The 16,990-nt window shown below is 44.5% G+C and overlaps 7 protein-coding genes across 7 annotated transcripts; 3 read left to right on the top strand and 4 right to left on the bottom strand.

Annotated features, from left to right (window-relative positions):
* Positions 1-137: 137 nt before the first annotated feature.
* PCL7 (Pcl7p) lies at positions 138-2,619 on the top strand. The gene has a single exon (XM_020208079.1). It carries the CDS (start codon positions 456-458, stop codon positions 2,403-2,405), a length of 1,950 nt encoding a protein of 649 aa, XP_020062761.1. The 5' UTR covers positions 138-455; the 3' UTR covers positions 2,406-2,619.
* A 915-nt stretch (positions 2,620-3,534) lies between these two features.
* Positions 3,535-4,731, top strand: CANTADRAFT_30387 (uncharacterized protein; the record flags this gene model as incomplete). The annotated part of the gene is made up of 1 exon (XM_020208350.1): positions 3,535-4,731. A coding segment is annotated over one exon (1,197 nt), but the record flags the coding sequence as incomplete, so codon positions are not given.
* Positions 4,732-5,010: 279 nt separating this feature from the next.
* On the bottom strand, positions 5,011-5,214 carry CANTADRAFT_33108 (uncharacterized protein; the record flags this gene model as incomplete). Its single annotated transcript, XM_020208495.2, has 1 exon — positions 5,011-5,214. One exon carries the CDS (start codon positions 5,212-5,214, stop codon positions 5,011-5,013), a length of 204 nt encoding a protein of 67 aa, XP_020062759.1.
* An 840-nt stretch (positions 5,215-6,054) lies between these two features.
* On the bottom strand, positions 6,055-6,659 carry CANTADRAFT_55846 (60S ribosomal protein eL34; the record flags this gene model as incomplete). The annotated part of the gene is made up of 2 exons (XM_020210500.1): positions 6,055-6,386; positions 6,623-6,659. 2 exons carry the CDS (start codon positions 6,657-6,659, stop codon positions 6,055-6,057), a joined length of 369 nt encoding a protein of 122 aa, XP_020062758.1.
* Positions 6,660-7,125: 466 nt separating this feature from the next.
* On the bottom strand, positions 7,126-10,672 carry CANTADRAFT_8076 (CCR4-NOT core subunit; the record flags this gene model as incomplete). The annotated part of the gene is made up of 4 exons (XM_020211233.1): positions 7,126-7,454; positions 7,505-7,571; positions 7,624-7,693; positions 7,860-10,672. 4 exons carry the CDS (start codon positions 10,670-10,672, stop codon positions 7,126-7,128), a joined length of 3,279 nt encoding a protein of 1,092 aa, XP_020062757.1.
* Positions 10,673-11,164: 492 nt separating this feature from the next.
* CANTADRAFT_56314 (uncharacterized protein) lies at positions 11,165-12,532 on the bottom strand (the record flags this gene model as incomplete). The annotated part of the gene is made up of 1 exon (XM_020210575.1): positions 11,165-12,532. One exon carries the CDS (start codon positions 12,530-12,532, stop codon positions 11,165-11,167), a length of 1,368 nt encoding a protein of 455 aa, XP_020062756.1.
* A 409-nt stretch (positions 12,533-12,941) lies between these two features.
* PGA63 (Pga63p) lies at positions 12,942-16,931 on the top strand (the record flags this gene model as incomplete). Its single annotated transcript, XM_020211313.1, has 2 exons — positions 12,942-15,369; positions 15,481-16,931. The coding sequence occupies 2 exons, from the start codon at positions 12,942-12,944 to the stop codon at positions 16,854-16,856; spliced, it is 3,804 nt and encodes a 1,267-aa protein (XP_020062755.1). The 3' UTR covers positions 16,857-16,931.
* Between the last annotated feature and the right edge of the window lie 59 nt (positions 16,932-16,990).

Below are 16,990 nucleotides of genomic sequence, written 5' to 3'. Positions count from 1 at the left end.
CAAGGCACACGTGAGTCGGAAAATGATTGAATCCGTGATCGTTGCCCCCAACGTTGTCAGTGTGTTCGTTAGCAAGCAGTGACCTAGCGACAATTCGTCTTCCACTCCCATTTGCCACCTTTGAGAGTTGCCCCTACCAGCATTCCCGCTATCAGTAATCATTTGTCCAACGAGTGGCCGAGCATTCAGGGAGAAAAAAAACATCCGCTACAGGCAAGATTAGACAGTTAATTGCGATTGTATATCAATTGTGTTGTCGAATTCGTACGTATAAAACATCCCGATTTGCTCGATACCGCCATCATGGGTGCGGTACGACACTACTGTGCCGTTTTCATGTGCCAGCCAGCGCTTCTGGGCCAATTACCATCCACACCAAGCACCACTAACCAACAGGCTAGATCAAGTTTATGTCACTTAAAAACCACACCATCTAACTTCTGCGCAAAGTCTCCATGAGCTCGCAATACAATGATTCCTCCACAACGCTAGAGCAGGCGTACAACCGCTCCCACTCGCCGAGTGCCAAAACAGATCTCCTCGATGGTGCTGAAGCCAAGCCAGCGTCCAAGGTCGACAGTTCGGGGCCGGTGCCATTCCACAACCCACCCAACCAAATGTCGAACTTGACGAAGACGCTCCTCTCCTCGTCACAGACGTCGTCCATGTCATCCAATCTGGTCCACCAAGTGCACCCCAGTCTGTTGGACCAGGGCGCCCCTGCAAATCCACCCAGTTACGGCTCGATGTCTTCCAGCTTTAACAACAGCAGAAGCAACCAGCCACCGCAAATGTCCATCCCGTACCAACAGAATTCATATCAAAGCGGTAGCTTCCACCAGTACAACACACCCATCAATGACTCAATAAACTATATCCCTTCAAGTCACAACACCCCCACAATGGTGAGCAGCTCATACTCTTCCAATCACTCGGTGACACCGTCCGTGCACACTTCAAGTTTCGTACCTCCGGCAAACAATTTTCAGCACTTGCACCCCAATTCTTCTAGTTACAAAGCTCCTGGAATTGTGCCGCATGCCATTCCTACTACTAATATTTCAATGGATTCGGCTAGTTCTCGCGATCACTCGTTATCCTTCCAACCAAGCAGCAGTTTTGGGGATCATGCTTCTCCTGGAGTCTACATTCCTCAGCTGCAACCTCCTTCCCACCTCAATCTGCATAGATATCCAAACTCTTTACCAGTTAATGGTGGTAACGGTTCTAGTATTCAAAATCAGAACTCGTTTTTCAATAATAGAGGAGTCCATGGCCTGTTCTCAAAAAGCACTAATTCTAATCTTACTCCGGTGGGGAGTCATCAGAATCAAACTTCCACATCCACGTTTCAACCTGGTTCTCAAACTCAATTGCCCCAAAATCTGTCATCTATGGAACCAGACCACTACATGTCTTACAAAGAATTCTTGCATAACTTGTCCACAAAGGATGGTGCTGGTTCACCTTCTAATATATCTTCAACCGGGAACAACATCAATGATGCGCAAGGATCTATGCATGAGGAGCATTTGAATATCGTTGATTATCCTGTGAATGATTTGATCGTGATGCTATCATGCTTGCTAACCAAAATTATTGAGGCTAATGATAAGTTGCATCCAAATCATTTCGATAATACCATTGCTATAAGACAGCGTATGAAGGAAGAAAAGAGGGTAAAGAAATTGGAAAGAACCAAACTTCGGGAAGAAAAAAGAGCAATGAGAGTGAAGTCGCAAAAAGATGAAGATGGCGACGATAAAATAGATGTTGACATCGACGAGTCTCAGACATATCACAATAATACCATTGAAATAGATGAAGTGCCAGATGAGTCTGAAGATGATGAGGAGCTTGATAAGGAAGACGAAGATGATGAGATGAAGAATAAATATTTGGCTAACGTGTTAGCATTCCATGGAACCAACGTTCCAGGAATCTCGTTGCATGCCTATTTGGCCAGAGTTTTAAAATATTGTCCTGTTACGAACGAGGTTTTTCTTTCGCTACTTGTGTACTTTGATAGAATTGCCAAAAAGGCGAACAACTTGAAGCTGAAAAAGAAGGAGTCCGAAAAAAATGGAGAGGAAAGTTCGAATGAAAGTGAACAATTGTTCGTGATGGACTCTTACAATATTCATCGTTTGATTATTTCTGGGATTACTGTTTCTTCCAAGTTCTTTTCCGACATCTTTTACAAGAACTTGAGGTATGCCAAAGTAGGAGGGCTACCATTAGAGGAATTAAATTACCTTGAGCTTCAATTCTTGTTATTGTTGGACTTCAAGCTCATGATCAGCGTGGAGGATTTACAAAACTATGGTGATTTATTGTTAAGATTCTGGAAGAGAGAACAGCTCACCAATGAATTAGTCCACCCAGATGCACCCAAGACAAGTTAGTTGGTTGGGCTACCTCTCGTTTGGTTCACTTTGTAGCAGTTACTCCCAAGCTCTATGTTTAGACAGTCAGGACTCCAGAACCATAAATAAATATTTCACGTCAATGATAGTAATCTAAGCTACAGGAATCAGGAAGTAGCTCCAAATTGTAGTATTATATTGAAAAATGGCCTTGCCGGTGATACTGTGGCTACAGTTAGTTTGTTCCTTTGAGCTGAGATTTCTCTATGAGTAAAGCTAGAGAGACCCTATGCGCCTGGCCTATTGTATTTAATCTGGTCGCCAAAATTGCATTGTTCAGGTGAACAATGTATTCTAAGACTAGCGTGCTTGAAACATGGTTAGAACCACCAAAACTATTACTCAATTACTAAGGGCTTACTTGCATTTTGATACTATGTAAGTGTGTAGTTATTTTGAATGATGTCTCACAAGTGTGGAAAAGAAAGATAGAAGTGCTCAATAATTGCCTGGTAAACTCGGAGAATGGGACAGGTCACAGATTAGTGTTTGAGCTTCGAATATTATTCTAGTGGATAAGCCAATTGAAGCTTTTAGCTAGTGCCCTTCAGACCCCAATGGATACGATAATCTGCAGCTAGGGTCGAGTATAGTAAACAACTACACCAGATAAAAACAACACAAATCAATATCAATACCGAGGATTATCACAATCAGTAAAAGTTACAAATCACCAGTACTATTGTTCATTGGGCACTGGGTGGTTACTCCCGAGCCCCCAAACAATAATTGTTTACTCCGTTCGCTTCTGCAGTCTCGAGTATGAATGGTTGCTATCAATAATGCATGGAAATCCCTTCAAGGGGTCCTATTCCTTCAAGGGGTCCTAATCCTTGAACTATGGCGAATTGAGATTCCAAACTCTGATTATGAGCTGACGGTTCGACTAGAATGTACGCCTGGATAAGTGAACCATTCTTTTGAGCATTTTGCCTTTTAAGCCTTATTGTACTCTGAAATTGCTTACAACATCTTGAATCCATTCATTTCATATATTACAAATGTAGAAACCTCTACATAGGGGATCCAATTATATAATCTAGAGTTTACCCTTACATAACCATTTTCTAGTTGCAAGCACATCCACCGAGCCATGTCAGAATCACAATTGAATGAACTATTTTCAACATGGGCACCCTCTTCTATCCCCACAACGACTATCCCACTCACCACTATCAACCCATCCCATTACTCGAGCATCGTTAGCCATGTGGCCCTGATCACTTCAGCTGCTGCCACCGAAACTAACTCGGTCTCTCTATACTTCCTAGCGCAAGACATGAGAAGCGCCATGGCTGCCCTCACCATTATAAGTGGCCAAAAATACTTGGCCACAGCCACAGAAACCCAGCAGTTACCCATGGTGACTTCTCAACTAGTCAATGCAACTTTGAACTTGCTTGACATAGATAACGAAAATAATTTGTATGGTATGAATCCAAATAGGATCGCCAACATTTTATTCACCGTGTTGTTTGGCATTATCTTCTTAGCACATACGGGTATTGGTATTTTTACTAAGCAGACTTACTTCACCGCTTGTTTCTTTTGTGGAACCTCTCTAGAGTTTGCAGGCTACTTGAGTCGGATTTTGGCCCACAACCACGAAACTGATGAGAATCTCTTCTTGTGCCAAATAGTTACGTTGACAATGGCTCCAGCATTCATCATGGCCGGAATATACTTTCTATTGGCACAGGTGATAGTCATTTATGGGCGGAACTGTTCTATCCTACCCCCTCTTTGGTTTTCTTACGTATTTGTCTTCTGCGATGCTATGAGCTTGTTAGTGCAAGCAATAGGCGGAGGAATGGCATCCGTGGCATTACATCGCAGGGCAGCACTCGGCCCAGGAACACACGTAATGTTAGGAGGTATATGCTTTCAGGTCTTATCTATGTCTTTGTTCTTGATACTTCTCTTTGATTTTTATATTCGATCTTATTTCAAGGTCAACAGAACTGTCAGATTTGGGTGCAAAAATTTTTTCAGCCTTTTATTACACAACAAAGATGGTCAAATATTGAGAAGTCAACTAGAACCTCATTACAACCCAAAATATAGCACAATCCGAACTAGACATTTGTTCAATCATATACCCTTGGTCCTCCTCGTGGCGACCATTTTTGTCTACATTAGATGTGCTTACAGGGTCGCAGAATTGAGTGAGGGCTGGAATGGTTACTTGATTCGAAGAGAAGCATTTCCCATGACCTTGGATGCACTGCTAATTTGCCTCACATCTGCTTTATTTCTTGTCTTCCACCCGGGTTTCATGTTTGGAAAAGATATTGAAATCTCGGTGACGACTGAGAAGAAGAGTGTTTTCGAGAAATTCGATGACCACGAGGGTCCGATAGAAATTACAACCAGTTACCCAGAGGAAGTCAAAACAGATCACTTCTCTCAGCTGACGTGGCCCAAGTGGTAATATAGTTGAAGAATCATTATAGCGTTATTATTAAATTAAAGATGTAGTGCAAAGAATCCATGTGAAGTTGAAATTAAGAGTAGGAAGTTGCAGCCGTAAAGGTAATCGAGTCCTCTGGTTTCCGCCACCAGCAGTATCTATCAAGTGCCAGTTCTACTTGGCTCTAGGTATCCAAGCGGGAGCGTTCTTAACACAGTAGTTATCGGCACATCCACATTCTTTCACCTTGCTGACATCTGTTTGTGAATCTTGAACAATTAAGCATGGGTGATATGAAGGAACTTGTGGACTTGAGGACTGTTTCAGTGGTGGGATATAGGTGTTCTCCATGTAATGCGATAAGCGAGTAGAGTCCATGATGTGGGTAGCGATAGTAGCAATTCTAAGTTTTGGTTGGTGTCTAATAGACTCAAGTTAAGATGGTTCCATGCTAAATATTTATACGTTCCCCATCGGGAAGCATGGGCCGGCTTATCATGTATACTCACTGATAAGCCAAGTCAAGGCGCAATTCCACAACTTCAAGGAGATGACTCAGAGATAAGGGAAAAGTGGGAGCAACACCGCAGTAGACCACTCCTTCATATCCTTCTGTCCAGACCAGCCAAGCACCCCAGGTTGCAATGTCAGTGCTTTGATAACATACTGGGCTATGATCCATCCCGCGCCTTTCGGGATGAGAGTTCCGTCAAGCCTTTGTGGAAATATATGTGCGGATACAATTCCTGCAAAGACTCGGTAAAAGATGGAAAAAAGCGGATAGGCTATAGAAGGACAACCTTATGCATGAAGTGTCACGGAAACGTTTACCGAGATGTCCAAAGCATGAAGTTGGTGGAGACTGGATTGGCCTGGATCTTGGTTGGAACTGGAACGCCAATATGCAGGTTTATAATCTCGTGTGATTGACCTTACTTTGAGATGTGCAGATGGGCGAAACAGAAAGGATGGGAGAGAATAGCACTGGTAAGGATACCTAGCCACCTGATGCTTCAGTCTGCTAGTATCCCAGTCCGGCCATTGTACCGGTTACAAGTAGGTTTCCGAGTAATGTTCACAAACCATAAATCTCATAAACGGTAAAGTGGGTTCTACAGTAAAATTGGTGATCAAACGTGTATGTATTAGTGATAAAAGAATTTACATAGAAGTTACCATCGAAACCAACGACTAAATTACAATCATGATGTGACTCGTTTATTTCTTACCGGTCTTCTTGGCGGCCTTCTTTTCCTTTTCTTGTTGTTCCTTCAAGACTCTCTTGACAATCTTTTGTTCTTCAATCAAGAAAGCTCTGACGATTCTTTCCTTGACACAGTTAGCACATCTGGAACCACCGTAGGCTCTTTGGACGGTCTTGTGGGTCTTGGAGACGTTAGCGTATTCTCTTGGTCTCAAGGTGGAGATACCAGCCAAAGCGATACCACAGTCACCACACTTGACTCTGGAAGCAGTCTTCTTGACGTGTTGAGCAACTAATTTACCACCTGGGGTCTTAACGACCTTAATCTTGTTAGATTTGGTGTTGTCTATAATGTTAGTATATGTGATCAGATCATATCAGGGATAGTCTTCGAGGGGGTTTGATGCTGAATGAGTGTGGGTACTTTTCCATTTCATGCTGTGATTTGTACTTCTTGTCAACTTCCACTTGGAACTTATTTGGTGTCCACCATCAAATTTTCACTTTGTTCATTTTGGGTAGGGAATGTCATTCAATCCACTCTCTTGACGTATCCATTGCCTGTTGGCTATCCCTACATACATGGATTTCTTCTTCTGAAAGTAACACGTTGAGCCATCTTGAAGTCGATATATGCTTTAAAGTAAACCTTTCAAAAAGAGCTTCAAAACTATTTTGTATATTTGAAAAAGCCCGACCCAGGTACAAAATTTTCGACTCTGCGTGAGCGTGCTAGTGGGGGCGAAAATTTTTGGGGATGTGTGCAGGGAGAGAGTGCGATGGCAGCAATGAGTCACGTGAGAAATTCAAGAAGAAAGGGCTAGAGCCCTAGACTCGAGAAGAACGGATAAAGTACGGCTGAGGGACACCTATAATTATCGCAGCCACTTGAGCTAGTGGATGAATCATGCAACGAGGCCGTGTTAGAACGGGAGGGGAATAATAGATTCAGGGGCCTAGCAATAGCCCAATTTTGCGCTAAAAGATGGTACCATCTGCGTGACTTTAATTAGCCATTTATTCTGGTCTATATAGCCTCTGGAGGAGCGGATTAGCCTGCGCTTCTAGCGCATTAGCTTGCTGCTCTACAACTTGGGGTCTTCCTTTTCCACGGCAACGACCTCCATTTCCAAGTCGACGCCCAATGGCAACTCCTTGACAGCCACACACGATCTGGCAGGCTTCATCTCATCGAAGTACTTACCATAGACAGAGTTGAATGGGGCGAACTGCTTCTTCATGTCAGTCAAGAAGATGTTGGCCTTGACAACATGCTTCAACGAAGAGTTGGCAGCCTCCAAGATGTTGGACACGTTTTGAATCACTTGCTCTGCCTGTTCCTCAATAGAAGCACCGGCTGGCAATGGCTTGTTTTGGGCAGTGTATGGGATCTGGCCAGACACATAGACGAATCCTGGAGTTAGTAGGCACAAGCAGTTTTGGCTCAATTATATTGATACGTACCGTTGATCTTGACTGCCTGTGAATAAGGGGCAGCTGGGCCTGGGGCGGTAGCGGTCTTAACCTGGTGCTAGTGTTAGTATACCGTGCCATTGATGGACGACCAATGGCCACACACGTACTGGGGTGAAGGAAGACATTCTCTTTGCGGTGAACTGTAATGATCTTGGAATAGCACTTCTTAATTGATTGCTGAACATTATGCTGTGGGGATGGAGTGGGCGTTTGGACCCCGGAATTTGCCATGTAGGGTCGTGCGAACGGGGCTGGTGGAAGCCCGAGTCGCTGCAGAGTCACCACCAGGGTCTACAGAGTCACCAGGACGTTATATGCAATTCGTTACTAGATATTTGGCTACTTCCTCTTCTTTCGATTCTTTTTCTTGTTGCTTTTCTTGGGCTTGGTAGACTTGGGCTTGGTGTTGTCGACGCCCGCTGGCGTTGCGAGGAATTCGGCGCTGAATTCGGCATCTGCAAACTCATTTGCGGCTGCTTCATGGCTAAGCGAGGTGGGCTTCACCTCGTTTTGTCCCGTAGAGATCACAGTCTCGAACTTTTCGAATAGGTACTCTGCAACAAACTCGATTCTGCACAAGGTATTAAAGTACTCGAAAAACATGGCAAAATGCTGTTGGATGTTCTTCAACTCATTGTTGTTGATGCCCGACTCCTTGGGTGTTAATACCATTCCAAGATACAACTCGAACTTCCTTGCAAGATTTGCTATGAGCTTCATGTCGCTCTCATTATTTTCCAAATATTCAGATACCTCTTGGGTACGAAGTGTCTGGAACTTCTCAAGAAGCTCGATTTGAGCTGCCATCGTAGATTCACCCAGTTCACTGCCTATCACTTCAGTGACTTCATCATCCCGCTTGTCCTCATTGTAGTTTTTGACCATGAAAAATAGCCGTCTTGCTTCAGGTAGTTTCCCCACCCAATTGATGAGTAAAACCTGCAATTCGTTTCTGTAGTCATGAATATCATCATCGACCCCTTCGGCGTTTTTGGGGCGGTTCAAATCTATAATACCTATTCTCATGAGCTGGTTGATCATGAGACACATTAGCGACATATACTTCATTGCGATGGACTCGGCCAAAACAACTTTGTATCCATCATCAATTTCAATTCCTTCTGTGGATGAAAGGTACATGCTACTGTTGGTGAGAAACTCGTGAAGTAACATCAGCCGTTCGATTTCACTCAACTCTAGCTTGTCTCCCTTTCTCGTGAAATTGTACGGTGCTTGACCCTGATTGGAACCCCTAATACCGACTAGGAGCTCAAAGACATAGTCAATCAATAACGTAGAAAGGTTCAAATTATGGGTAAGGAACCAAATTAGCACTCTTCTGTAACCATTACACATCAACATTTCATCCATTAAACATCTAGCAAGCTTGCTATTGTTATGGAGAAAAATCTCAAATCTAGTGATACTGAGAATCGGCACTATTAATTTGTTATTCTCTTGTGTGATCTGAACTGATTTCTCTGTAGCTGATGTTAGCCAGTATTGGTATATTTTATCTGGAGTTATGGCAGACTGGGAGACTTCTGATTTCTTCAGGTCATCGGATGCATGTAAGTTTTCAACTTCTTGCTTAATAGCCTTAGATATGGAATTAATAACAACTTGACCAAGCTTGGTTTCGGATTCAACGTCCCCTTCAATACTAGTTGTACTCAAATACTCAAACGTCTCATACAACTCGTTCCACGAATTAAAGAAATCATCCGAATCTTGCTTGTTTTGCAGTTGCTCATATTTCTCCAACTTTGTCAAAAACCATTCTTGAAACTCACTATTTTGACCTCTTGGAACATCTCTCCAATCTCTACCTTTGTCATCAAACTCAATTGAAGTAGAATCAGGCGATCTCATAGCTGCTTGTCCATCTTGATCTTTAATCTCATTGGAACCGTGGACCATTTCATTTGTACCATTATTGATTTTCCTATCATCGGTCTCTTCGTCTTCTACCAAATGCTCAGAATCTTCATCCTCACCTTTTTCCCACTCGTCTTCAAACTCATATTCAAATATGTACCTGATATCTTCATCAAACCTATCCTCATACTCAAGGTCTATTAAAATATCGCCCAACTCGGTTATGGGTTTGATTCTATTGAGTCTGCGCGTGGCTTCATCTTCATTTGCAGAAGGCTCTTCCTCCTTCTGATACAATCCCGGTGTATAGGAAATACCGGTGTTAATAATCAACAATCCGATGATAACTAATCTCATATCGATCAGTAGACTTCCACCATTAATCTTCTTTCTGAGTATTGGTTGTATAAAATTTAGCAAAGACTCCTTCTTCATGTCATTAGTCTCGAGTTCCTCTATATCCGTTATGTCTTCGTCGTAGAACAGTGAAGGGTTTTGGTTGATAATCCAGGACAAGATATACCTTATGGATGAAGAGCCTTTTAGAGTTTGTTTGACGATTTCAGGGGTATCCATCATTTCTCCCTTTTCATGATTATCAAATTCGATTCTTCGATCAATTTCGAGACCTAAGAGAATGATGTTGGTATGACATTTCCACAATTTGAGTAGGTAGTGAAGGTATGGATTTACCATTAGATTGTACGGCACCGAATCGTCGGTAGGTTTGAATAATTTGTAGATCCCCAAGATCAAAATACATGCGATTGAGTAGATTAGTTTTAAGTTGAATTCCTCTAAATCCAACGGAGGTTTGGGCGTCCACTGTGGAAGGTTCTGTGCCCAATGCTCTTCATCATTATTGACATACCTTGTTCTGAGCTCGTTTTCAGCGTTTAATACACGATGGATGAACCTCAACAATTTGAAAAATGCAAGGGAAAGCTCAAACTTGATGGACTCGATGTCCACCCTGACAAAGTTAACTTCCAGGTGGTTGTCTTGGACATATTTGGTGTAAGACAAGGCAATGAGAAAGTCAGACACGGCGTCAACGCTGAGCACAGACTCCTCGGTTTCCTCAGGCTGAGTGAAAGGGTCACATAGCGATGCCGCCGTTTCGAAGATGAACACTAGCAAGTCATCATCCTTGGGCAACCCGATTATGCTGGATATTTTGGCGTGTCTCTTGACGAGGTTTTGGGTGATTGAGTTGATTGGCAACGGGAAGTCGAACTCCACCACTTTTTGATCTTCATCTATTTCGTTGTCCAGCATATCATTGGGGTGGTGGTGGTGGTGATGGCGATGAATTGGTGCCAGAGAGTGTGCAACAAAAGCGGGAATGAGCTACGCGAGAGGGAAACGGTCAGTTGATGTTCAGATAGAGCTTCGGCTTTGTCTCCATTCGACGATGGAGTGGTGTGAATGGTGCTGATTTGAAGACCCAAGCGCTTTCGCTCGGAGCAGTAGTGTGAGACAATTGGAGTGCACTGGGTAGTGTGGCCATTGGCACCAACAAGTGCGAGACAGAAGGATGGCCACGGTGGGCCAATAGCAGCTCAGGGGCCAATCAAAGGTACTAGGCTTACAGTGCTACAGAATAGGATCTCATAGTACATGTTTCGAATTGGCGTACTTGGGACTATATTTTATGGTATACACAATAAATAGGGTTATATTAAATTGCAAACTAGGCCAGAATACAAGTCTGGCGGTTTGTCTGACGGAGAAGTTGGGGTAATAGCGGGCATGGAACGATCATGGAGATCAAGCGTAAGACGATATTCTGAACACCTGTTGTAAACCTTTTCCGAAAATCCCTCTGACCTTAGAAGCATCGCTTCTGGAGTACGCAACCAAGGTTGCCAAACTGAGCGAGAATACCAAGCTCTCGATTTTTAAGTTGATCTTGGAGGGTTCCGAAGGTACAAAGGTTCCCAAGGCTCTTGGAGCCACAAACAAAGCCAACTCCTTACGACGCTGGATGTTTTCTATGAAGCACGAAAAGCCACAGGCAATGGCACCGGCGGTGGGGGCAATGGTGTCGTCCCACCTTTCTCTTGCGACCTTAGGGAATACCTTAGGAAGAACTCTGGTTCTTGCCAAGCATACCGCATACCAGTAGAAACCAATGAAGGTTCCCAAGAAGCACGAGGATCTCAAGGAAGATTGGATGGCACGCACAATTCTCACTTGCATGGTGACATTCTTTTTGGGAATCAAGAGCATGATGGCATTCAAAGGTCCGTAGAGCTTGATGGCAAACTCAAACCCTCTCCAAAATCTCCACAACGCATGTAGCTCACAGTTTTTGGTTTGGAAAGCATGCACGAGTTCACAATCAATTGGCACCGTCTCTTTCATGTTGATTCTTTTACGGTCCTGACCGTACCTGTCACAGTAAGGATACAACTCTTCCTGTAATCCTGGGGTATACTCCCCATACTTCATGGTTTTCTGCTTGACAGCTCTCAACAAGGTAATGAGCTCCGGGTCCATGTTTGCAGCCGAGGTGATCCACTTGGCGTACGCTGGAGGCAAGTTTTCCGGGTAAAAGAACCAAGCATACATGATGAAAATACACGAGCCAATGAAGAGACCTCCATCACCAAGACCGGCCATTTGGGACGGCAATGAACCCGACAACGACGAAGACAACGCGGTATCCACCGCTCTAGTGACCAACAAGAGGGTGAGATCCAACGAAAAGTATCTTCCGTATCCCAAGATATGGTTCTGGTATCCCGGGAACGCGATCAAAGCCGAAACCAACGACGACACGAAAGTCGACAAGAAAATGGCGTTGACAGGACCCTTGTGCTTTCTCAACACCCGATACGCGACAGGCTCCAAGATGTTGATACACGCCACCAAGTTAGCAGCAAACATGGGGAACTTCTTGGGGTGGAACGCATTGACAAGAATCTTGAAAGTCCTGGGTAAGATCTCGTTGATCCGACGCTTTCTGATCGACACAATGATATGGTTAATCACTTTCGGAAGCACCACGTACAAGTAAGCAAAGATGAACGCCTTAACCGAGGGATTGACCACCTTGAGCTTGAAGCTATTGAGGAGGTAGAGCACCACCTGCCTGTTGAGCTTTGAGGAGCGACCTGGAGCGACTTTCAACATAGCGAGAGAAGAGAGGTGTGCGTTTGAAAGTTGTACTGGATCCCATGTGATTGTTTCGGTATGGTGCAACTAACATTAAACAAGCGCCACGCTGAAATTCGGGGCTGGGGAGAGCAAAATCGGCAACGGAATAGCTACGAGCGAATGAGAGCACCCTACCAGGGTGGTCTCGTGGCATCATAAGGGCCTGGCCTGGGCCTCTTGTAGCGCCGATCCGGTTGGTGGCAGTAACCCCAAAACAGCCACTGGTGGTGGGCAAGTCACGTGACCGTGTTTAAACGGTGAGTTGGCCGAATCATTTCCGCCCAAATCAACAACCTCCATATTTCAACTCGTCAAGTGGACATCCGGATCGGTACAATTGATTAGAGATACCCACAAACCACGCTATTTCAGCTCTTGAGCTACCATGGTTAAAATCAACGAAATAGCCCGTACGTCTACCTTTGCCTGGAGTCTGGACAGCTTGCCATTATTGGCCACTGGTACGGTTGCCGGAGCCGTCGACGTGGATTTCAGCTCCAGCGCCTCCTTAGAGGTCTGGGACACCTTTTCTGCCACCAACAAGAACGATCCTATCTTCTCGGCCCCAGTGGAAAACCGCTTCTATGCATTGGCATGGTCCAAACCTTTTGAAGGAAGACCAAAAGGTTTACTTGCAGGAGCATTTGAAAACGGAGTGATCGAGTTCTGGGACGCAGAGATCTTGATCAAGTCCAAGGACCTCAAGAAAGCCTCCGTGCACAAGTCTCACAAGCATAGTGGCCCAGTTAAGTCCTTACAATTCAGTCCTTCTCAGGATCATGTTATGGTCTCGGGAGGTGCTCAGGGCCAAATTTTCATTTGGGACACCAAGGTCTTCAGCGAGCCTTTCTCCCCGGGTCAGGCCATGACCCCAATGGATGACGTTACCAGTGTGGCTTGGAATAACTCTATTAGCCATATTATTGCCAGCACTGGCTCCAACGGTTACACCTCTATCTGGGACTTGAAGTCGAAGAGAGAGGTCTTGCACTTGTCTTACAGTGGTCCTTCTGGTAGAGCTAACTTTTCACACGTTGCATGGCATCCTACCCAATCCACCAAGTTGATTACTGCCAGTGATAATGATTCCTGCCCATTGATCTTAACTTGGGACTTGCGTAACTCAAATGAACCTGAGAAGATCTTGGAAGGCCACAAGAAGGGAGTTCTTTCCTTAGACTGGTGTAAACAGGATCCAAACTTGTTGATTTCTAGTGGTAAGGACAACACTACTTTCTTATGGAATCCAATCACCGCCGAGAAATTGGGCGAATACCCAACTACTGCCAACTGGGCTTTCCAAACAGGTTTTGCTCCAGCTGTCCCAGATATCTTTGCAACTGCCTCTTTTGATGGTAAGATAATAATCCAGTCACTTCAAGACACATCACCTCCAGTTTCTACTAAGGTTACTTCTAATGACGATAATGTTTTCTGGAACCAAATTTCCACTACAGAAACTCAGCAACCTGTTTTTCAAATCAAGCAGGCTCCAGAATGGTTGAAGAGACCTTCCAGTGTCTCGTTTGGCTTTGGTTCGAAGATTGTTCAAGTCAAAAAAGATGAATCAGGCAAGTCAATTATCAACATTCTGAAATTCGTCTCGAAGAGTCAAGGTGGTTCCTCCAAGTTGTACGAAGCTTTAAGAGGAGATGATTACAAGACTATAATAAACTCCAAATTAGAGGCTACTGTCGACAATGTCAATGATAAGGCTGACTGGGAACTCTTGAAGAAGTTGTCAGAGACTGGTAGAGAGGAGATTTTGAAACATGAAATTACTGAAAAGTCTGAAATCAAAGCCGAAGAGACCAAAGAGGACGAAGAGGAGTCTAATGAGAATCAAGATTCATTTTTCGAAAAACTTGGAAACGGTTCGATTGCGCCAGTAGAAGACGCATTTTCTCCTTCTGGTTCATTCCAATTGATTGATCCAAAGGAGCCTGAGGACAACAAAAAGATCATTAAGGCCATCTTGAACAATAAAGTGGAAGATGCTGTCTCTCTTTGTTTAGAACAAGACAGAATTATTGAAGCATTGATCTTAGCTTTGGACAGTTCAGACTCTATCAAGCAAAAGGTTAAGAACAGTTACTTCAAAAAGAACGAAAAGAAGGAGTTTACCAGAGTTCTCTTCAATGTCTCGAATAAAAATATCTCCGATATTGTTGCTAATGCTGATGTTGCCAACTGGAAGGAAATTGCATCTAGCATAATTGCATTTTCCACTGATGAAAGTGACCGTAATGCTAAGGTTTCCGAATTGGGAGATCGTCTTTTGAAATCAGGAGATTCCAAAGAACAGAGAGATAATGCCATTACTTGTTACTTGGCTGGTAATGCATTAGACAAGATTGCTAACATCTGGCTCAAGGAATTGCCAGCTTTTGAATCCGAATTGCTCAAGTCTGAAAGTTTCTCAAACATTACTTCTCCAGCAGAAGCTCGTCTTGAATCATTGAGTAACTTCGTCCTGAAAATTGTCGCCTACAGATCCATTTCGCATGACTCTGGGGTCCTTTCAGGTCCATCAGTTGAACCAATTTCCAAGGCTATTTTGGAGTATGCCAATTTAGTTGCAGGATACGGTGAGTTTGAGTTGGCTGAAAAATTCTTGACTATCTTGCCATCTGAATTTGCAGGTACCGAAAAAGAAAGGATTTCTAAGGCTTCGGGTAAGGTTGAAACCAAATCCTTGATCAACAAGTCCGCTGCTGCTAAGACCCAGCCAAGAAATGCCTATTCCAGAACTGGGGGAGTTCCAGCTGCTGAACCAGCCTATGGTAGACAACCCAATGCTCCTGGTGTTCCAAGTATCCCAGGACCTGGACCTGTCAATCAAGGGTTCCCAACCGCCCCAGGTTTCTCAACCACCCCTGGTTTCCCAACCACCCCAGGATTCCCTTCTGCGCCAAGCGTGCCAGCTATTCCAAGTGCTCAAAGTATAGCTCCTGCCGTCAAACCATTTGTACCTCAACAACCAACTGGGGTTGCGAAGCCTACTTCCAACCCATATGCTAGAGCAGCCACCTCTAATCCGTATGCTCCACAAGGTTCTTCCAACCCTTATGCACCATCAGCTCCAGCATCATCGGTACCAGCTGCAGTTCCTCCACCCGGTGCTACTGTTACACCTCCTCCTTTAGCACCAACGAACAGTTACAAAAAGGATACTGAAGGTTGGAACGACTTGCCAGATACATTCAAGCCTAAGGCTGCTGCACGTCGTGCTGCTCCAGCTGTTGTATCACAACCAACCACTCCGTTTGCACCAAGTCCACAAGCAACCCCAGGTCCACCAACTAGAGGATCCATCGGAACCGCTGCACCAGGTCCAACTGCAGTTCCACCACCACCTAGAGTTGCCAGTCGTACTGGTTCCAAGGCATCCATCGCTACTCCACCAATGGTGAACTCACCTCGTCAAAGCTCTGTCCAATTGAACAGTCGTTACGCCCCCCCTCCAGGTGCCGCACCTGAGATTGCTCCACCTGTGAACAATGGATTTGCTACGAGTGCTCCTCCAGTCGGCTCTTCTCCAGCTGTCCCAAAGAAGAACCCATACGCTCCTGCTGAGAGCAATTTTGCTTCTCCTTCCAAGGTAGCATATGCTCCACCACCTACCGGAAACCTCGTCCCGCCAAATGGAGTGAGCTCACCAGGAATTCCAAGGGCTCCTGTGACAGCACCCCCAAAGAACCCATACGCTCCTCCACCAGCTGCGAACGCGCCAAAGTTTCCTGTCCAAGGTGGTAATGTGCCGCCACCACCAAAAGCTGGGGGAATTCCACCACCACAACCTTTTGGATCCATCTCTGCCCCTCCAATCCAACCAGCTTTCAACTCTGTGCCTCCTCCTCCAAGGACTCCAAGCATTGGACAACAGCCACCAGCCGCCCCACCAGTGTCTTATCAACAAGCACCAGTAGCTCCTGAACCTGCAAAGCCAAAGCACCCTTCTGGTGACAGAAGCCATATTCCTGAAAACTCCTTGCCAATTTATGAAGACTTTTCCAGAATCTTAGAGGCCATCAAGCCAAATATTCCAGAGAAGTTCGCAAAGCATGGTCAAGATATGGAAACCAGACTTAACATCTTGTTCGATCACTTGAATAATGAAGAGTTATTGAGCAATGCTACTATCGAACAATTGAAGGAGATAGCTTCTGCGTTGGATGCTAGAGATTTCCCAAAGGCTGCTTCTTTGAATGTTGATGTGGCTACCAACCATGCTGACGAGCTTGGGACTTGGCACACTGGTGTTAAACGTCTTATCACCATGGCTGAAGTGATGTATTAGGCTCGCAGCATTAGGCCAAGAATCACAAAGTTATCTAGTAAAAGTATTTTAATTAAAACTGAATTCAAATACCCGTAAATTCCAGTAGTGATCTAATTACATCATGTGCCACATGGTGGTGCTACACGCAAGTA

This window comes from Suhomyces tanzawaensis (assembly GCF_001661415.1).
Source record: "Suhomyces tanzawaensis NRRL Y-17324 unplaced genomic scaffold CANTAscaffold_7, whole genome shotgun sequence".
Lineage (NCBI taxonomy): Eukaryota > Fungi > Ascomycota > Pichiomycetes > Serinales > Debaryomycetaceae > Suhomyces > Suhomyces tanzawaensis.
This window is presented reverse-complemented; position numbering and strand designations above follow the sequence as displayed.